This window comes from Myotis davidii, unplaced genomic scaffold (genome assembly GCF_000327345.1).
Source record: "Myotis davidii unplaced genomic scaffold, ASM32734v1 scaffold238, whole genome shotgun sequence".
NCBI lineage: Eukaryota > Metazoa > Chordata > Mammalia > Chiroptera > Vespertilionidae > Myotis > Myotis davidii.
In genome coordinates, this window is record NW_006293779.1 from 3658644 (window position 1) to 3681119 (window position 22476).

The window sequence follows — 22476 nt, forward strand, 5'->3', positions numbered from 1 at the left end:
CTTTCCCGATTCCTCCAACTATGCCCCCTCCACTAACCGTAAGCAACCATAATCTACCTTCTGTTTCTCTAGATTTGCCTGTTCTTGGCACTTCATGCAAATAGAACCATACAATATGTGGTCTTTTGTCATTAATTTCTTCACTTAGCAGAATGTTTCCAAGGGTAACCCATGCTTCAGTGTGTATCAGTCCTTTGTGTATTTTTATTGCCAAATAATATTTTATTGTACAGATAACCACATTTTGTTTAGCCTGTCATCGGTTGACGGGCACTTGGGTTGTTTTCACTTTGGGGCTATTGTGAATAATGTTGCTGTGGACATTTATGTACAAGTTTTTGTGTAGACAGATGTTTTTATTTCTCTTGGGTATATGCCTAGGAATAGAATTGCTGGGTCATATGATAACTCTATATTTAACAGTTTGAGGAACTGCAAAGCTGTTTTCAAAGTGCTGCACCATCTTACATCCCCACAAGTAATATATAACAGTTCTAATGTCTCCACATCCTTGCCAACATTTATTATTATCTGCCTGTCTATTTTAGCCATCTTAGTGGGTGCACATCCATTACATTTCATAAGGGTGGTTTCCATGTTTCTCTCCCTCTCTGTGGGCAGATGGGGTTTGGTACTCTTCCCTGTACCAATATTTCAAGTGACTCCTGACACAACTGACTCTTTGTTCACTAAAATGAATAAATGAGTTGGAAGACTTGGTCTCCATAGAGGAAAACAAGTTGCTGAGTTCTCACTGGTAGTTAGTAGCAGCATTAGACTCCCAGCCCAGTGCTCACTCCACTTCAATACAGTGTCCTCAGTAGCTATTTTGGCTAGGAGTAAACACTAGAGGTTTTTACATTTTCCCCAGGGAAACCGAAAACACAGTACACATATGATACAAGCGAGAAAATATGCTAGGTCCTGGAGCAGAGATGAAAACATAGCGCCTGTCCTCGATGCTGAAACTCCAACATGGGGCAGGAGGGGAAACAACAGAGCAGGGTCGGGGAGCAGGCAGCAGGTGCGTGCCTGGGTGCTGTGGGGCCCAGACACAGCAGCCAATGCTCACCTCCTAGACACCAGCCCCGTGACACTGGCCTGCAAAATAGCTTTAAAAAGTTAAGTGTTTCCCAGGTCATCTGGAGGACAGACTTTCCCTTGGGGGAAAAATGGTTTTGTTTATTCTCTTATAAATGAAGCAATAAAGAAATCCATTTTTCAACTTAAAAACTACCTTTTATGCAAAAGTTTTCCAATAATGGCAGAATTGTGGTTGTTTAGATCAACTCAGTAAGGAGTTGCAGGTAGGCGCCTTGTCTGCCCACACTGTCTGGCTCCTGGCCTGTCTCGCAGACCTTCACTCTGCATGTGGCCCGAATGAACCTAGCCACCAAGCTGCCAGGCTGAGGCCTCTGTGTGTCTCTAGTTACTGGTCTCTGCAGTATTTCCAGCAGTGCCTCGGAGCTGTGTGATTTTGCTTTTGCCTTTTTTTTTAGTTTCTTGATGCCCACTTCCCAGCAGGGACACAGGTCAGGCAGGGCATGCCCTGATTTACAATTGGGAAAATGAAACCACAGAGAAGGTAATTGATTTGTTCGGGTCACACAGCACGTCAGGAACAGAGCCATGATTAGAGCATCGAGCCTGCGGGATCTGGCCATTACTGCGAGCTCAGGGCATTTTCCCACCATTCAGGGACTTGCCATTAACAAGTTTCCAGGACCAACTCCAAGCTGGAGGGCAGCCTAGCTGCGGGCCCGAGGGCAGGCACCTGGGGCCCTGTGGCCTTTTCAGCCGAACTTGAGCAGCTGCTCTGACCAGCTGTCGGAATGACAGCTCCACACTGGAGAGTACCCCCACCAAGGTCTTTGCTACGGAAATTGGTTGCTAGGAAGAGAAGTTCAATTCAGAAGGAGAGTTATTTCGACCTTTTTGCCACTCTGGTCTTTACAGTCCTCCTAGCCAATACCCTTCTCCTTGTTTGTGAGCCCCATTCTCTGTGGGATATTTGCAGTATTCCCTATTGCATTGACTGGTGTTGATCTGGAAACCATCCCCATGAAGATAGCAACAGTAGTAATAATATTGGCTAACATTTATTGAGCATTTACTATATACTAGGAGCTGCTCCAAACACTTTGCATGTATTAACTTATTTCACCCTGACAGCAATCCTAGGTGATGCCATTACACCCATCTTAGAGATGAGGAACCTGAAGTCCATGGTCAAACTGTTAACCAGTGGCTGAGCAGTGATTCAGACTCAGTCTGACTTCAGAGCCCACACTCTGAACCACTACAAGCCAGACTCTTGTTCTGTGAGTTTCTAGCAGCTGGTTCTGCCGAGCACAACCCTAGCTATATTTCCACCCAGGAAGAAGGGACCAGGAAAAGGTTAGGGAGTGGGGTGGGGGTAAGATCACTCATCCCCACCTCTGGGCCTCAGTTTCCTCATCTGTAATGTGAGTTGGGACATGATGCCCACTGATGTGGTATGTGTTGATGTCCAATGCTCTCGACCTCACCTGGTCCTTCCGAGGTAGTCTGGAACCTATTAGAATGTTTTCTCTGAGCAGAAGCTCACCTGTTGGGGATGTCCAGATCTTCTGGAACCCCCACAAGGGTCGCCAATCTTGGTCCAGGGTAGTCAACCAAGCTTGGCCATGGTTGGAATTTGAAGGGAAAAGTAGACTGTATCCCATCAATTCAGCCTCACTCCACTCTCTCCCCAGAAGGAATTCCCCACACCTACTGGGGTTTCACTCGATTCTCAGACTCAACCCCAAGCATCTCTGTCTGAGATAAGCAGGGACCTGAAATGGAGGTGGCGGCATTGCCCTTGCCCTTCTCATCTAATCACTAACCTGTCCATCCACACCTGGTCCTCCAAACCCATTCTTCTTCCCTCATTCCAATTAAATGTTACTGATTCAAGTGAGGCATCCAGGACGCTATCACCCACCAAAGAGTGTCTTCAAGGGCCCCTGGGTGTCGAGCAGTGGCCCTCATGGCCTGTGGCTCCCCAGAAAAGGCTAAGGTGTTCTCGCTTCATCCCCTGGATGGGTCATTGACTCACCAGGTATTTGCAAGCAGCTCACTTCCCCTCCATGTACTTAATAATCTCATCTATTTAGTGGGGATACTTTTCCTGTCAGGCAAAACAGGTTTTTTTATGTTTCTTTATTGTAAAATAAAACATGTTGGTTGTAAAATATTTGAAAAATCTAGAGAAGTACACAGAAGAAAATTACTATCACCCATAATCCTCCCTCTCAGACATTCAGAGATAACCATAATATTTTGATGTATTTCTTCTAACATTTTTCCCCATGACTCTATATTTTCAAGGAAATGTATAACACATATTTATCAAAAATGTTAACCGAGTTGTCACACAGGAAGGAAAAGAAGTGGTGTCATTTGGCCTGGAGTTTGCAGTTGGCAGTTCCTGCAGCTGGTGCTGAGGTCACATCTCTGTGACTCCACAAATCTGTCTCTCTTAGAGTGGAATCAGGTGTCATAATTGCCAATGTTGTGGGATTGATTGACCCACACACAGCCCGACTTGCCATCCGGCCAATGAACTATCTGGCTGCAGCCCAAGGAGAGGGTGGGGTAGAGCAGTGCTGCTCAGATGTTAGGAATGTTAAAAATACAGATTCCAATTCTGGGGATGGGGTTGGCGTGGGGGACCTGAGAGTCCACACTTCTCACAGTATCACAGGCGATGCGGGTGCGGCTGGTCTCTGAACCATATTTTGAGTGACAGGGTGTAGAGGACTGAACTCACTCCCATTTCATCAGCAGCGAAGTATGGCGATCCTACAGTGTGCCAAGCCCCGCTCGGGTGCCTGGGGTGGATGAGAGGAGAAAAGGATGTTCAGAGGAGGAGGTGGCATTAGACCAACCCTGTGTGCCAACGTTGTGCTCAGCAATTGGCCTTGGTGGCAATTTCCCAAACCCAGCCTAACCCACCAAGGGCCTCTGCTCTGATGCCCTTGCCCACCAGCCTCCTCAGGAGTGGCTTTTTGCTGAACACACAGCCCATGTGCTTGCAGTAGTGGACACCGTCTCATCGCCTCCCCACCCACTCTTCGAGGTCTTAGTTATCACATAAATTGTCCAGTGACCGATTCTGCTGACCTCCTGAAAAGAAAGGGGCTTCCAATCCCAGCTCACCCTGGATCCTGTGCCAAGCTGGACCAAGGTGGGCTAGGAGGTGGAGAGCCACTGGCACAGGTGGAAGGCACAGGCGTCTCCAGAGAGGCAGCTGAGGGACTCTCTGCCTCCGGGTAGCTGGGCTGTTGTAGCGCACTTCCCCGCGAGCTCCCCTGCCCTGGGGAGAAGGATGATGAATAATGTCACCACTTCTGTGTATTTGCTCAACCCTGTCTGTTTATAAAATGTTTCCACACTCTCTCTTTCATTTTGTCCTCAAAACAGCTACTATCACCCCATTTCACAGAGGAGGGAGCTGGGGCTGAGGAAGGAAGTGCTTGTCTGAGGTCGCACAGTATGCAACAGAGAGGCTAGGCTAGAGTGCAGGTGTCCCACTCCAGGGCTGTTGAGGTATCAGCACCCACGAATCAAGATCTCCCCCTCACCTCCTGGAAGCGGGAGGCGAGGGTGATGTGCCCTGCAGGCACCAGCTCAGCCCCGCCTCCTCCTCTTAACGGGAGCCCATCACCTGCTAGCATCCTCATTGGGGAGCCCATCCCCTGCTAGCATCCTCATTGTCGTGCCCGGTCAAACACGCTTGTAAAGGACGCTCCCCGGAAGGTCACCAGTTAGTTTTTGCAAAAGAAGTGGCTGTGGGATCCCTTGAGGGGGCGCATAAAAAATAAAACAGAAAGGTCTCCTTAGCTGTTGGATTTTTAATCAGAGGAACATGCAGGGCTTGGGGAAACGACTTCTTCAGGGGGGTATAAATGGGAAGAGATGTCCAAGTCGTGCCAGCCTGTTTTAATTTATAATGCTGCCTCCGTGTGAAATGCACAGAGAATCGGGGGAAATGAGCGATAATTCACGAAGGTGCTGTCACAGCCAGGTGCGTCAGGGCCTCTGTGTTAGCCTGCCACTGCCAGGAAGGCGAGACAGAGGAAGGACAGTGCCGTGGGTCCAGTCTCTCTTGCACAGGATGTAGCCGGGCCAGGGACTGCTAGGTGCTGTCACCACAGCCTGCAATGCCCACTCAGGGCTGAGCGCCTTCCCTGCCATTCTCCCAGTCAGCTGTAGAGCATAAGCCCTCTCTAACCCTCTCCCCTGCCCTCCTCCCTCTGTGGGTCTATGAAGCTGACTGTGGCCTCTTCAGTGGGACCTGAGGTCAGTCTGATGCAGAGAAAAGCATAATGGGGCTATTTATGCTGAGCCAACAGATGCTGGAAAGAGGCTCTAGTAACTGGGATTGCTTGGTCAGGATAGGCGAGGTTCTGCTGCAGTAATAAACGATCCCATATTTCAGGGGCTTAACTTGACACAGACCCTGTTCACTGAGGGTTGGGAGAGGGGCTCTGCTCCGCAAGGTCTCTCTGGGACGCAGGCTGGCAGGGGCTCCACATCATAGAGCAGCAGCCCCAGGAACAGGAAGTCTCCTTGGCCCCTCAACAGGAGAAAGGAGCCTGAAGAATTACACAGAGCTTTCCGCAGGCTCCATCCAGAAGAGACGTACGTCCCTTCCGCTCACATTTCATTGGCCAGAACTGCTCAGGTGGCTTCACTTCACTGCAAGGGGGTTGGAAAAAGGAAGTTCTGAGCAAGTGTGTTTCTGTACACAGAGGGGTTTGAGGGACCCAAGCCAATTCCAGGCCAACACTGTTAGGTTCTTGCCACTGGGCTGAGCTTTAGGAGTGTAGTCCACTGAGCACACGTGGGCTTCTCCCTGGATCATGTTCTTTGTGGGTCCGTGTAAGTTCAGAAATAGAAGAGTTAGGTTCAAGCTGGATTACCTGCTGGCTAGGTGACCTTGGTCAGGTTGCTTAACATCAGTGAGCCTCTGCTTTGTCATATCTAAAACTGGGTTAACAATACCGATTGCTGTGGAGTTGTTATTATTACCAGTTTTTTCTGAAGATTAGAAAATTGTAAACCAGCACCTGTACAAGTTGGGGATTGGGGTCTCTCTTCATCATGATCAGTATCATTAGCCACCGAGGGAGCTGTTATTAGTGAGGACAATGTGGTCGCCCTGGCTAATTATACTTGACTTTGGCATTGTTTGCATTCAGCCTTCCAGGAAATGACTGTCCCTGCGCTCCTCCCATAGGTAAGCTCCCTGCTGGTTTCTACTGCAGTTTCGAGGATGGCTTCTGTGGCTGGTCCCAAGGAACACTCTCACCCCACACGCCCCAGTGGCAGGTCAAGACCCTAAAGGAGGCCCGGTTCCAGGACCACCAAGGTACTGCCACTCCTCTCCTTCCCCCTGGTGCCCACCCAGCCAGTTAAGAGACTTAGGGCACCGCCCAGGGCAGGTGGACCTTGCCCCACCCTGCCGGGTAAGCCCGGGTGGGTAACTGTCCCGAGCTTGCCCTGGGGTGCTCCACACAGTGTCCTCTAAACCCTTCCCCGGGCTTTAGAATGACTAAATCAGGCCCAGGTAGATGCCACCTTTTGTTCCTTAAAATGGGAAACTTGGTGAAAGGTTAGCTGAAATATAAAAATAGCAGCAACAGTAATAATAATCCATTCATTCGACAAGTATTTGTTGAGACCTACTGTGTGGCAGGCCCATTACTCATTGAGAGGTAAGGAAAAGTGTAGCCTTCTTTATGACTGGGGGTGCTGAGGCACAGGGAGACCTGTGTCACTGGCCCCAAGGTGATGTCCTAGGAACCTTGCCCCCCATCTGGTCCATTCCCTGCTGCCCAGCCTCCTCAGCCATACCCCCACCCTCACACCCTCCCTCCTGCACCATAGCCCATCTTCCCATGACCCATGCTTAACTGCCAGAGGAGCAGAGAGACCTAGTAACACGCAAGAGTGGCCACCATACCTGCTGATCTGACTCCACACTCAGAGGCACCTGCCCTGATTGGATGAGAGAGGCTCTGTGCGGCCAGCTCAGCTCTGAGAGTCGGGCTGCTGGAGAGGCAGGCCATGCAGCCTTGTGCTGTGCCTGGGGTTGAGGCCCGGGGCCCACCTCTGCAGGATGGGGCTGGAGGGCGGGCCTGTCTCCCCCTCTTCCCTCCCCTGCATGTGCTTGCTCTTTGTAGCGCTGGAGACCCTCATACAAGAATTATTCTCTTTCCAAGAGAGCACACATCCTATGGATGCCTTCAAGAATTCATTATAATTATCCTATATAATAAAAGGCTAATATGCAAATTGACACAACGGTGGAATGACCAGTCACTATGACATGCACTGACCACTGGCGAGTGCAGCGGCGGTGGTGGGAGCCTCTCTTGCCTCTGTGGTAGTGCTAAAGATGTCCAACTGCCATGGGGGCGGGCCTAAGCTGTCAGTCGGACATCCCCTGAGGGCTCTCAGACTGCGAGAAGGTAGAGGCTGGGCTTAGGGACCCCCCCGAGTGCACATTTTGTGTACTGGGCCTCTAGTATGAATATATGCATAGCCCATGGTGGGGGCCAAGGCTGCGGAGGTACTGCAGCCACGGGAGAGGTCTGCGGCCCCTCACAGATGTGGGGGCCGAGAGCTCCTGCTTCTCCTCCCAGCCCCCTTGCTGCACTGCACTGTCCTCAGCACCATGTCTATGCGATCAGAGAGAGAAACAGGGCTCAAAGCTAGACGTGGTCTTCACGCCTCTGCTCTCAGTTTGATTGTCCCCCAACAGCACCCGTAGCGAATAAGTGCCCAGCACTTGTTGAATGCCTCCGACGCCTCCTAAAGGAACTCACCCACTGACTGCTCTGATTGCAGACCTTTTCCTCACCTCGAGATAAGCTCTATCTTCCTGTATATTCTACTCATCGATCATGGCCTCTGTCCCCCACAGAACAAAACCACTGCCTTTCCCACACAGGCAGCCCTTCAGATATTGAAAGACAACTGGTGTGGCCCACACACCCAATGAGGTCCTTCCCCTCCCCAGTCACATAAGCCCATCAACTCGATCCTTCCTCAAGGGTGGGCAGCATGCTTTCAAGGATGACTAGCCCATCCTTGTTACTCTGTTCTGGACCCACCTGAATTGTAACTTGGTAGTAACTCATTAATGAACTTCGTTAAGAGACAGAGAAAAGTAGAAATGAATGACTAAAGTCCTGCCTGGGGTTCTGTGGGGTGCCTAAAAAGTTGTGGGCTCTCGCTGGCACCTGTCTCCAGAGCACTGGCCACCTACAAAGTGCCCCGCAGTCCTGGTGGTTTACTGACGCTTCTCCCACCGGAATGTGGGGCTGGAGCTCCTATTCTTCCAGGTTCTCAGGCAGATTAGTGTTTAGGAACAAGAAATCAGGAGGGAGGGGGAGAATGAAGGTACTAGAGACCATTGCTGGGCAAAGCATGGGCATGACTGGAAATGGGGAGTGATGGGGCTGGGGGCAGGTGGTCCAGGGCACTTCAAGCTGCTCCTGGCCTTTGGACTAAAGCTGGTGACCCTAAGAGATCAGGGATGCAGAAGCTCAGCTATCTTTGGAATGAAGACCTTTGCAAGCCGAGTTCTGTGACAGTGACAAGCAGGCTGTCTTATCCATTGGAGGCAGCAGAAAGCCACAGCCTCAAAGAGGCTGGAGGAGATGTTCCCATGAACCCTGCACTTATTAACCCCGCACCCCCGGGCCCTTCAGTGCATGATGATGGTGCAGCTTTGACTCTTTTCCTCTCTGCCCAGGCCACGCCCTGTTGCTCAACACCACTGAGGACCCCACTTCTGCTAGTGCTACCGTGACCAGCTCCACGTTTCCCGCACCGATGAAGAACTCACCGTGCGAGGCAAGTCTCGATGTTCCTCTATTCTCTGACTTCTTCCACTCTCCCCTCTGCACTTCCAGATGAACCCAAACAGTGAGCAAAGTGGCCTGAGGTCAGGCTGCTTGTTCTCCTGGAGGGAGGGCAGTAGGGCCACTTCCGCCATCTTCCAGGCAGACAGAGCCCACCAACGTGACAAGGTCCCATCTGCAGAGAACCTCACCTTAGACAGCATCCTCAGCAGCCCTGAGCTTTTGCAGTGGGATCTTGGTTTAAGCAAAGCTAGAAAACACTTCCAAGGCATCACAGGGGAGGGTAGCAGTGATTTACAAAAGACTTTCTACAGAATCCCTTTTAAAAATAGCAATCTCTTGTTATCCATGTCAAATGTTATAGAGCATCAGAAATTTGATTTACGTAGATTTCACTAAGACAGCAATGGCATTCAGTGCGGTACCTTGAGAGTCACTTACCCAAATGGTTCTTCTAGCTGTTACCTCTCAGGGTGAGGATTGGGGGGAGTGGTGCCATGTTTCTTAGCATAAGGTCATATTCTCTAAGGCCCAAGAAATGTGCTTAGAACACGGTCCCGGTCAGGTTCCACCCCTGATTGGTTGTACTATTTATGGGGGCAGTTAATAACCTCTCATGGCCTCAGTTTCTTCATCTGGAAAGTGGAGACAATAAGAGTGCCTACCCCAAGGAGGTGAGAATTAAATAGTTAATGTGTACAAATGGCTAGCATAGCATCTGGCACAAATTACGCATGACAAGAGTTAGCTAACAGTGCCCGACACCCTGTATAAACACACGACAGAAGGTTGGGGGGGGAGAAAGGGGACTCGAGTCAAAAATCAGACTCTCCGCTCCAGGCTCTGGGAAGGCGGGGCCCTGACTGCGCTTCTTTGCTCCCCCTACCCCACCCCCTTAAAACACCTTGCACACAGTGGAAAGCCTATGGTGGATCCTCTCTTTCTGGAAACTTATAGGAGAAGTTCCTTGCTGGCTTGTTTCAGGAATAGCTAGTTGCCCGCTGACTAATTTGTTTCCCTTCGAGCTGTGGACTTTGTGAAACTGAGAGCTTCGCTTCCTCCCTGCTGGCTGGTAGAACCCCAGGGAGCTGCCGCTCTGGCCCACAGCTTCCCTGCCATGGGGTACAGGCAAATGCAAGCCTTCCAGGCTTTCTGTGAACTAAAACTTCACAGACATAAATCGAATGAGAATGGAAAAGACATACGAATGAACTTTTTTAATCAGAAGAAAGGTCAAATTAAATCTGAGGCTCCCCTCTTGGTAAACAAACAGGGTTCCCTGATGTGTTGTTTGCAGCAGCCTCACCCTTGATCCCAGTTTATAACAACATCTGCCCCATCTTTCTCACCCTCTTCTAGTTTATGGTATCTGACTAGATTTTTATGTATCTCTGTGAGCTACCTTAAATCCTTTTTGGAAGAAGTCAGGGCACAAATAAATGGATTCATTACATTCAATTGTATTTGGGAAGCCACGCTTTCTGATGCAGATGGTGGAATTACACAGTCATCGTCATCGCTGGTATTTCTCAGGTGCCTCAGAGCAGGCGCCTGGAAAGGAAGGCTTCTTAGGAGGAAATCTAAATGCGGAGAGACAGTGGCCCACCTGGGAGGTGAGGGGACCCTTAAAAGCATTTGATCTTTAAATTTACTCTTCTCTGGATTTAATAGAGCCTGATTTTAGAAAAAGGAATGTCGAGGTGAAAATGATATTTTCTTAACACTTCATCATTTCTCTAGTAACCTTTGGGTTGATCAATAGCTTAAATGCGTGTTTTTGTTTTACTGGCCTGTTTTATTTTCCTCGGGCCACATTCGCTCGGGGCTGTTCCTGCTGTTTCCAGCCCTGTTCCAGCAGGTGGCTCAGCAGGAGTAATGGAGGGGAGGCAGCGAGCCGTCCCTCAGCTCACAGTCGTTTCCCATTCAGGCTCTCAGACATTCATCCAGGACTGACGGGTCTTTGAATCCCCAGTGCTGGGGAAGTGTTTTCATCAGAAAAATAAATAACCAAAATAGAAATATGCATTTCCAGGGTTGTAAGCCTTGCCATTTATTTTACCCAAATCCTAAATGCAGAGGCAGGAACTTGATGTTCTTTTCCTGGGTCTGCTGAACGTTGGTGACAGGAAATGGATGTTGCGTTGCTGTGTGAGACTGTGTGAGCTTAACCCTGCAGACCTACAGGGGCCTCTGTTGGCTGTGGGGCCCGAGTGCAGGAGGGTGGGTGCCAGAGAGAGCCATGGATGGTCTCCAATGAGAGCCAGGTCCAAGGGGCTGGCAGCTAGCCAAAATGGGCTCCAGGGCTGATACCACCACTGAGCGTCTTCTCCAAGCCCAGAGCAGGCAGGTCCATGGGGCCAGGGAGAGCCATGGATGGTCTCCAATGAGAGCCAGGCCCAAGGGGCTGGCAGCTAGCCAAGATGGGCTCCAAGGCTGATACCCACCACCGAGCATCTTCTCCAAGCCCAGAGCAGGCAGGTCCATGGGGCCTCCAGGGAGTTGAAGTACTTGCAGAATGTCACAAAGTGCTTTCTCAAGAAACCCCACAATCCTCAATGGATTCCATAGGGGAACCAGTGTCACCTTCAATGCATTCCCATGAAAATCTAAATACGTGTTTCTCCAGTTGCAGTCACTTGTAACATGTAGTAAATGCAGATTCTTGGACGCCACCCTGGGCTCCCTGGATGGCGTCACTGAGCAGAGCCCAGACTCTGCATTTTCAAGCCCCAGCTCCATGATGTGGATGCAAACTGAAACTTGCGAGTACTTGGCCAAAGTGTTCTTGCCAATCGTGACTGAAATTTATTCTGAGCCCATGCTGAGAGTTTTCCTCCGGTGCCTGTGGCTCCAAATTGTGCCGTAATTTGCCTTTCAGAAGGATGAGAGAAGGAATTAGAAATGACAAGGTAGGGGACAGAGGTGGTGAGACAGAGGTGCTGGGAGAGCACCCATCAGAGCCCACAGGGAGTCAGGTCAGATACCCACCAATGACGGAGACATAGCCAGGGTGTGCCTTTGTGGTACCAGCCACCTTCCAGGACATTCCTGAAGCATGCCAGCTCTGGGCTCCTCCAGGCGCCTCCAGCCGCTGCCTCTCGCTGTGCTGGCCTTAGTGCAGGCCCTGCCTCCTCCACCACTCTGCACAGTTGCATACGGGGCATGAATATTTAAAGGCCTCTGCCTGGCCCAGCCACAAATGAGAGCTTTGTGGGGTTCTTTACCCCCCTATTCCCCAACAGCTATTCTCTGTGGGAAACTGGGGAGTCACTTACAATATATTCAGATTTTCTTTTCTTTTTCTTTTTCTTTTGCTGAACTCCAGTTCAAATAATTAAAGTTGCCACCGGGGAGGGGAGCCTTGCAGTGGCTGTTATGTGTCGCTTGCTGTCAGACCTGCTTGTGTCCCCTTGGCTGGAAGACACACTCGGATGTGTCTAGCATCGCAGCTGCCAGGAATAAAGAGGCCGGGAGAGTGGCAGGGCCGTCTCGCCCCGCCCCCTGCCTTTCACACATCCTGGAAGCCTGAATGTCTCAACAAGCCCCGTGTGGTTTGAGATTCTATTTTATTTGAATAGCCTGCCTGTGACTGGAATATTTTAAACCATGTTCTCAGGACAGAACAAGGTCTGGAGTGGGAGGGGGAATTGGGTTTCCCTCATTCTTTTTCCCCAAAAAAACATGGAACAGTTTTCCTCCTATGAGCTGCAGGAATGGAAGGACCCAGGAAGTATGGGATGAGGCCCACTCGACTTGGGGGAGACCCTAGGGCAGGGCAGTTCCCAGCTGCTGGTTGTCTGACCCTCTCAGAGTGGTAGCCATCCTGTCCTCTCTTTACACACATGGGTATACACATAGACCACACACACACACACACACACACACACACACGGGATCCTGGGACATGGCCCGGCCTCCTTTCTGCCCCTGACATCAGCCTTATGGTGGTAGAAGGGGTAGTTTTAATTAGCCACTCAGGGCAGGAGGTGACCAGTGGGCTCCTCCATGGCGGCATGAACTACCTGGCCTGCCAGGAAGGAGGCCTCCCCTCATGTCACTAAAGCCAGCAGATGTGGCACAGAGGGGTGTGGGAGAGGAGGCTGGCACCTGGACTGCCCTCTGGCATCCGTACACCCTGCTTGCAGCCCCACTGAGGAGCCCTGTGGGAGGAGCCTGCCTGTGACTGTGCACAGCTGGGCAGTAGGGCGGCCACGCATCCTTAGGACACAAGAGCATCTCCCCTTTCCCAGGGAATCCCCTACGAATGGGGCAGCAGCAGTAAATGAGGGGACAAGAGAGAATGGAGAGGAAGACTAGACGGAAGTCACCAAGGCAGGGAGGGAGCCTGGGAAGTAACCAGAGCAGGTCACGTGCCCCTAGTTTCAGAAGCCCAGATGGGGAGCTCTTGCACCAGTACCTCTCTCTGTGTGACCTCCTGCCCCCCACCCCCTAATTAAGCCCACAGAGAGCATGTTTGGCTGCCCCACCCCCACCCCATGAGTCCCTGAGCTGATGCTGGTATGAGACTCTAGGCCTTAACTCTGGCAGCCACTCACCCCAGTAATGGGACCGTCATCTCAGAGAGCCTTGGGCTGGGGCCTAAAAATGTGCCTCCACATCAGAGGGAAGGAGCAGGGCCAGGAGTGCTTCCTGAGGCATTTCCTAAATGGCTTTTCTGAAGCCCCAGGGGATGAGTAGGAGACTTGGGACCCCACTTTCAAAAGCTAACGACAGCCATCTCATGCACCTGACAGCCATCTCATGCACCTGTAATAACGTCACTGCTGCAAGAATGCCCTAGGCACACATCAAAGACTGCAGGATTGAAATCCTCCCTGAGGACCCGCGATGCCCGAGCATGCAGAACCCGGACTCAAACCTGAGCCCCACCCTTCAAAGGTACATGCTCAGAGGCTTTCTCTGAGGAGTCAGCAGCCTCAGACGAAAAGGGTGGGCAGCTGCCGGCCTGGACCAGAGAGGCAGCACAGGAGATCTCTTTAGACTCAGCACAGAAGTGAAGGATAGGTCCTGCTCTCCAAGTTACTTATGGGTTACTCAGCTGCATTACATTAAAATAAATTCCAAATTCTTAACCAGAGCCTTCAAACACCCTACCTCTTTGTACCACGCGGAGAAAAAAGCCTTCCTTCAGTCAGGGGGCTGAGCGTAGGGACCCTCCATAACTGCTAAGCCAACATAGGGAGCATTTTTTATCTAATTACTGGCTTCTCATGTGGCTGGCACTGTACTGAGTATGTCACTTGCCTTATCTCATTACCGGAACAGACCTGTCAGAGACTCATGCTCATTTACTGACGCGGAACCTGCCGCTCACAGAGCTTTCAGGACTTGCCCAAGGTCACCTTGCTAGTGAGAGGCAGAGCCAGGATGGAAGCCAGGCTTGTCCAACTCCAAAGTCAGATCTGCCCACACTCTAAGGCCATTGAACTTGGCTTAGGTCACCTGAGTTTGAATCCCAGCTCTGCCACTGATGAGCCATAAGACCTCAAGCACTGCCTCTAACTGGAGATGGAAATACCTGTTTTAATTGCAAGGATCAAATAAAAACGTGCAAACTATTATCCCCCCAATATTTTATGAATTTCAGTGATTATTATTATCCCTCTTCTTCATCTGCACAGGCATGAAGGAGTGAGTGCAGACATAAAGTGATACATTGCGTGTTCTTACTTCTCCTCTGGGTCAATCAGCACCGTGCAGGCAGGTCGGGAGCATCGTTTTGCACAGAGCCGAGCATTAGTACCAGGAGGATGTGCCCAATGAAGCCATGTACTCAATAATAATATTTATTAATTAATTAATTAATTGGGCAGCCCCTTAGTGTGAGCATGACCCTGGTTTAGGGTAAGAGCTAACAAGGAGTCTCCTCATTGATACTCAAGGGTCCACCCAGTGTGGCCCCACTGAGATTTCTGAGCCCAGGGAGTTCTCACCTCAGCACCTGGAGCTGGGAAGCTGCTGGGTCCCGGCATCTGTCACCTCTTATTGTGATGCGGTTGGCACTGCTGGGACTCATGCTAATGGGCTAAAGTAATCAACAGCCATTGTAATTGCAGTTGGACATAATTAATTTAAAATCCTTGAGCCATTCAAAATTAATACCTCTGCCATTACATGATGAGACAAATGAAGAATTACTGTCAGGGCTCTGGGTGTGAATAAAACCCTCGGGCACTTGGCAGAGTTTTGGATCCCCTTCAAAACCCGCGTGTTAATGTGGACCCTCGTGGCTCCCACTGTGACTGGGATAACATACGCAGGTGGCCAGATACAGAGGGGCCCTGTTGAAAACACAGACTCTCCCCAGCTGTCAAATAGTAAACAGTCCCCGGTGTCTGTGTCTGCAGATGCTCCTGGGCCTGGAGTCTCCTCTCTTCCCCATGGCTGTCTGGAAAATAGTTTCCCAGCCAGGGGATTACAAGGCTACCTCACAGCATCGACCCCATCACACACGGAGAAACTGAGGCACAGAGGAGGCTGGTAGCCCAAGGTCACACCATTACAATGTAACTCAAAGGAAAATCTCATCTTTTTCTTCCCATAAGACCAGAAAGATCATTTTCTGGCGAACCTGGAAGATAAAACACTGAACTAAAATGTTGAACACAGCCTCCTTCACCCGGCCTTATTGTGTGTGTGTGTGAGCTATCATCTCTAACATGGGATTCCCTGCCTGTTCTTTCCAATACAGGAGATAGGAACTGACATTGAGCAAAAGTATTGGCTATGCCAGGGGTGGGCAAACTTTTTGACTCGAGGGCCACAATGGGTTCTTAAACTGGACCAGAGGGCCGGAACAAAAGCATGGATGGAATGTTTGTGTGAACTAATATAAATTCAAAGTAAACATCATTACATAAAAGGGTACGGTCTTTTTTTTCAATAGTTTTATTCATTTCAAACGGGCCGGATTCGGCCCGCGGGCCGTAGTTTGCCCATGGCTGGCTATGCTGAGCAGTGGGCTCCCATAATCTCAGTAAAGTCTCCCAGTAAATCTCTAAGGAGAGTAGGACTGGCCCCATTTTACAGATGAAAGCTGAGGCCCATATATGACGACAGGGCTGCTTTTTCTGATTTCAAAGCCCCCGCTCTGTCCTCAGCATGACCCTACCTCATTCCCCCAAGACAAATGATGAGACAAATGAAGAATTACTGTCAGGGCTCTGGGTGTGAATAAAACCCTCGGGCACTTGGCAGAGTTTTGGATCCCCTTCAAAACCCGCGTGTTAATGTGGACCCTCGTGACTCCCACTGGTGCCTGGGATAACATACGCAGGTGGCCCAGATACGGAGGGGCCCTTTTGAAAACACAGACTCTCCCCAGCTGTCAAATAATAAACACTCCCCTGAGGCTCCACCTTCCCTTGTTCTACCTTGAAAGTCCTCAGTTCAGGCCGAGGACCCCAGCCTCCCTGAAGTGGGCGGGTGACACCCTCTCTTTTCCCACTTTCCAACAACCTCGCCTTCCTCCCTTGCTGCTTTTTTTTTAATACAGTGTTTATTGTTTTGTTTTTTTCTGATTACAAAAGTGCTCTATTTTTATTAGAGGACATTAGGAAAATACAGGAAAGAATGAAGAAGAAAACTGAAATTGGCCACAGTCTTACTCCCCAAAGACAACCTCTGTTACCACATTGGTACATCTCCATCCAGGAAAAAAAAATGCAGGTCTGAGCAGAGTGAGAGATCAAGGCTTCTACGTGCACTATCACACCACACAAGCCTTTTGTGTCTTCTTTCTTCATGTTATCTTTTTTCTATATCAATATTATTCTCCATAAACATGCTTTTAATAGCAGTGTGCCCTAAATTTATTGTATTGTTTTTGTTCTAAAACCTAGCTGTAACACCATAACCTCACCAGCCAGGGATCCCACGGTTATTATTTTTATCCAAAGCCTTCACATCCTCTTGCTGTGCTTTTACGAAGGGGGCATGTGGATGTCCCCGCCTGGGTGTTCTCTGGCTTCAATGTGATACTTCAGAGACAGGGAGGCATGGGATGCTGTTTTCAAAAGGATCTCAGTCTTTTAAGTCTCCTACCTGGCCAGGAATCCAGCATTTCTTAAGCCTCTGTAATTGCAAGTATTTGCCAGCATATTTAATTTGCTCATTATCAAAACTCCGCATCTGGCCTGCCTCTTGCTGTGTTGGGTTGATTTTGCGTTTGGCTATTTATAGCCAGAGAGTTAGTGTTCATTTTTTTCCAGGTGAATTAGGAGGTGGTGTACAAGAACACAGATTTTGCAATGAGTCAGTCCTCTCAGTGAGGTGAATAAGGGGCCATGTTGAAATCAAGGAACTTTTAAAATTACAAGTTCACACCCAGGAACACAGACCTGTGGCATCTCAGGTGGGGAAGGATTTTGAACCTCCATTCAAGAGCTTGGAGGTCCCTGACAACAACACAATCCCAGTCATTACATGTGGGGAATATCCAGGCAATATCCACCACCCGCCTCAAGCAAGCACATCTTTGAGCATCTCTGTCTGTTAAAAAATGTCCCCTTTTGTGGAAGTGAAATACACACTAGAATCTATCCGTGGTTTTGTCTCAACTGTGGAAATTCATGCCGCCCTTCAGAAAGTCACAGAAAGATAGCACCTCCCCGCTGGTAGCATTTCCTACATTTGGGGTTGCATGCACAGTGGACATTACCCGATACCTTTGATTCCCTTTTGTCCAACTTCAGCCTAAATTCCATGCTGATATGTTTTTTGATGGGCTCAAGAGTTTGTTGTGAAGTTGCCACAAGGTATGCGTAGCAAGCACGAGGCATGTTCTAGACATAAAATTACCGTAATTGCCTCTGGGGGAGGAAGGGCCATGAGAGAATAATTGCATTAGGCCCAGCCACAATGCAGCTCTGCTTTACATGCAGAACTTTAATTAATGAAGCGACAAACACTGGTGGCACATAATTGGAAAGTCTATCAGACCCACCGAGAGGGAGGGAGCAGAGGCCTGGTGAAAGGGCCGGCTGGAGCCAGAGATAGAATTGCTGGGGGCGTGCTCCTGGCCTTGTCTCTTTCCACTTGTCTCATTTGCTGTCTGCATATAAAAGAGTTTATTAGCCCAAAGCTGCCATTTATAACATATCTATTAGGGAGTGTAGAAGGATTAAAAATTTTACTGTTGCAGGTCCCAACGAGTGTTATTTCTCATAAATATTATTTAGCATTTGTATAAGATCTCCCATATTTGTGTGAATACTCTTGTTTTATGTATATATACACATACACACACATTCACATATATGACAATTCATCGTGTGGCAGAGGCAGTGGTTATAAATGGTTTAAAATTCACTATCTCCCTAGTTCCCCCAATATGAGGGCATTTCTGGGAGAAGGTCTTATTAAAGACCTACCGATTGAGCAGGTAGGACCTGAGAGCTGGAATTTCTAAGAAGCTCCCAGGTCATGCAGCACTGCTGGTCCCCAGACCACACTTTAAGCAACAAGGGTCGAGAAAACCTTCACAGTTCACCCAAAAGATTTAAGTGCATATCACCGCAATATGTCATATGTATACAGCAAAACAGATATGGTAGAGAGAACATAGAACACAGTGTGATATTCAGGTCTGCAGCATATGGACTTAGTGGCCATGGGTGACACACTTGCCTGTTGAAGCTTCAGTTTCCATATCTGAAAAATGGATATGATAATACCTCTCTCTACTTATTGCGAGTATAAAATGAGACAGCATATATACAAGTGCCTAGCACAGCTCTCTAGTATTCAATAAACATGTAATTATTTTATCCTATAGGCCATCCTGATAGAAATTGGTCTTATTAAGATCAAATTCCAAGAGTGTTTTTGTTCTAGGCACTGAACAGTGACCCAGGTCTACCTGGCATGGGTTTCTACACATAATGATATCAAAGGGATTCTTTAACCTAGGAAATGGAAGACTTTGAGAGGGACTGGAGCCTGTGATCTGCTCTGGGGACCACAGATAGTTGCTCTATTCATTTAGACATAAGTAACTCATAAGGGATATTCGGCAAGAATTGACATCAGTCCTCCAGTTCTTCTAATTAAGAAACTGGTGAGAGCCATCCACTGTGGGTCCAAGAGGAGAGTTCAGGTCCGGTTTGCATTCTCAGGTCAGCCCTGCTCACCCAGCCCCGGGACTTCTCTCTCAGGGCTGTTCTCATTCTTTAAACAGAGGTGATGCAGCAGCCACCTGCAGGCCTTCTGATGAAGGCCGTGTCCTCCCCTACAGGAAAAACACTCCTTCTACACCTTGGCAATGGTGGGCACATTTTAAGCCATTTTTTTTAGTTATTAAGAATTGCCTCTTACTCCGAGTCCAAGATGAAAATGGGCTCCTCACTGAGAAGGCCAGGCTACTTCCTGCACTAAGTGGTCCCGTCTCCCCAGTGGTCTCACCTGAGGCTGCACTTTAGAGTCATCTGGAGAGATTTGAAAAACTGCTGAGGCCCAGGACCTGCCTGAGGCCAATTAAATCAGAATCTCTGGGGTGAAACCATCGTTGATGAGAACTCCAGCTTGCACAGGACATAGTTTACCTTGCTTTCCACAATAACCATTTGTTATTACAGGATGTGAACAGGAATATGTGGGGCAATGCTATGCTGTAATTGTCCTAACTTTTAAGTGTTTATAGATTGTTTCTATCAAACATACAACCTCTATTACTTTAAACACAAAGACCAGAGAGCTTGTTTATAGTATACACTGCCTCTGGGCATGGCTATACTTAAACTTTCTTAGAAATATTATTTATATTTCCCTTTCATATGCCTAGGGAACAAATTCATAGAAACCTTTAATAAATGCATACTGACTACATATGATTGTGGCTTCCTTTTGGCAAAGTGGGCATTCTCATTCTGAAAGACAAGCATTTTAAAAGATCTTAATTTGTAGAATTTTGTCTCACCTTTGCCTACCAATGGCCACAGGTATTAAGTCATAGGATCTTCCGTTAGCTAACACATGACATAGACCCCTTTAAATAAGATTATCAGTGTGTTCAGGAGATAAATAAAAATCTATGGTACCTACATCATTGAAAGAAGTTGAGTCACAAAATTACTAGCCAAGGTCACTAAGTGAATTGGGGCCACAGACAAGAATGTTTGGGTCCTCTTTAGGAAGTCCATTGACCTTGTCCCTATTGAGCTTGATATCAACTCAGAGAAAGAATCTTGTGAATTTAGGATAATGACATCAATCTGAACAAAGTTCCAAAATGGCCCATTGATTGCCCCTGGCCAGCAACTTGAACCTTAAGTAAAGGCCTTTGGGAGACAGTGAGCAAGATCAAGTACAAGGCATCAGCTCACCTCACTGAGTCTCTGCAACATCCTTACGGTTGGCAGTGATGGCGAACCTTTTGAGCTCGGCGTGTCAGCATTTTGAAAAACCCTAACTTAACTCTGGTGCTGTGTCACATGTAGAAATTTTTTGATATTTGCAACCATAGTAAAACAAAGATTTATATATTTGATATTTATTTTATATATTTAAATGCCATTTAACAAAGAAAAATCAACCAAAAAAATGAGTTCGCGTGTCACCTCTGACACGCATGTCAGAGGTTCGCCATCACTGGTTGAGAGTTTCAGAAAGAGGTCCTGAAGTTCCTTTAACACCGTGTCCTCTGGCTCTTCTCTCCCTTGCAGCTCCGAATGTCCTGGCTCATCCAGGGAGTCTTGCGGGGAAACGTCTCCTTGGTGCTGGTGGAGAACAGAACCGGGAAGGAGCAGAGCAGGATGGTCTGGCATGTTGCCACAAATGAAGGCCTGAGCCTGTGGCAGTGGACGGTGCTGCCTCTCCTTGACGTGGCTGACAGGTGGGCCTCTTCCCATCCCTGTTGCTCCTTTTCCCTCAGCCAAAATGCAGAGAAGTCATGACTTCCCTCCCCCATCCTCTCTCCCCAAGACACACATCCAGATGTGTACATACATGTGTACACACAAATGTGTGCAAACACACGTGTGCGCACACACACACACATGCAGTCTTACAGAGAGTACCAAGTTTCTCCAAGGGATGTCAGTGCTAATGAGCATTCACCTCCCACATCTCTGGCCTGGCCTGATTGGCTGCCTCCAATAAAATGGAACAACTCATATCACCCCCAAATAATACTCAGGCTTTATATGTATACAGCATTTTCTCTTAATTAATGCATTTTTTCTTACTCTCCCATTTGACTATTTATTCCTTCATTAACAACAGCAAAACCTGCCACTCAGGTAGGACAGGCCTTACCATGTTCCCCACCCCTGCCCTTTTCACAAGGGAGGAAACTGAGAACCAAAGAAGTGAAGCACCAGCAAGCAGCACCAGAATGAGGACCAGTGCTCAGGTAGATCCGAGTCCAGTGCTTGGTGGGGTCAGGTCCCTGAGGCAGGTGGATGAGGTGGGTGACAAATTCTTCAGGAAACAGATTCCACCACTAATGACCTTTGTGACTCTGAACTTCTCTGGGTCTCAGTTTCTTCATCTGTAGACTGAGAGGGTTGGACTAGAACAGTGGTTCTCAACCTTCCTAATGCCGTGACCCTTTAATACAGTTCCTCATGTTGTGACCCCCAACCATAAAATTATTTTCGTTGCTACTTCATAACTGTAATGTTGCTACGGTTATGAATCGTAATGTAAGTATCTGATATGCAGTATGTATTTTCATTGTTACAAATTGAACATAGTTAAAGCATAGTGATGAATCACAAAAACAATATGTAATTATATATTCAATATCCGTTTTCTGATGGTCTTAGGAACCCCTGTGAAAGAGTCGTTCGACCCCCAAAGGGGTCACGACCCATAGGTTGAGAACCGCTGGACTAGACGATTGTTAATTCTCTATGGCTCTGAAATGGAGCAGTAACTGCTGAGTTCAGCAGCCACTTGTCTTGCCGGGATGGCACCAGACTGCCACCTGCAGTCAGCCTGGAGCAAGCCATGCTTGAGTACAGATGGCCTGGCATAGCCGCTCACATGACACTCTGGTGCGTCATGTTGAACCCCAAGTGGTTGGTGCTGATCTGTTCCAGACCAAAAAGGGCGTTGGGTTCTCTATAAAGGGGCCAGGTGAATGGATCTGGGAAAGTAAAGGCCGTCTTTAATAGGCTAAGTAGCAAACCCTACAATCCCGAGCAGCCTCTGCATTAGACTCCCACAATACATTTAACTTTCCCTCCTGGCTGATCTACCATCAAAAAATGAGAGCAAAGGGCTCATGAAAAGGCAGAGGGTGGTTTCAGTTGGTACACAGCTTTGTAAATATAAATTTGGGTCTCAAATTCTCCACCCAAACATCACAGAGTCTGCTATTCCCAGAGCTCATACCTCAGGCTGTGCTGTCAGAGGAAGAAGCCATTGTCCTCACTCTGAGCACCGGCTTCCCACCCCTTCCATGCCTGTGGGTTAGACATCAAAGCCTTGGGACATCCCCAGGCTCAGTGTCCCCAGGACAAATGGGCTTAATTAAAGTGAAGGAAGGGGCAGTGTGGGTGCTCCCTCAGGATTGGGGGGCTGTGTGCAGGGGGTGGAGATCAGGAGGAGGTTGCCA

General features: G+C 48.7%; 1 protein-coding gene across 1 annotated transcript in view; it reads left to right on the forward strand.

Moving 5' to 3' along the window:
• Positions 1–22476, forward strand: part of ALK (anaplastic lymphoma receptor tyrosine kinase) — a 579333-nt gene that overhangs the window by 482354 nt on the left and 74503 nt on the right. Inside the window, 3 exon segments of the mRNA XM_006767430.2 lie at positions 6266–6397; positions 8789–8889; positions 20579–20748. Coding sequence (XP_006767493.1) covers positions 6266–6397; positions 8789–8889; positions 20579–20748 — 403 coding nt within the window.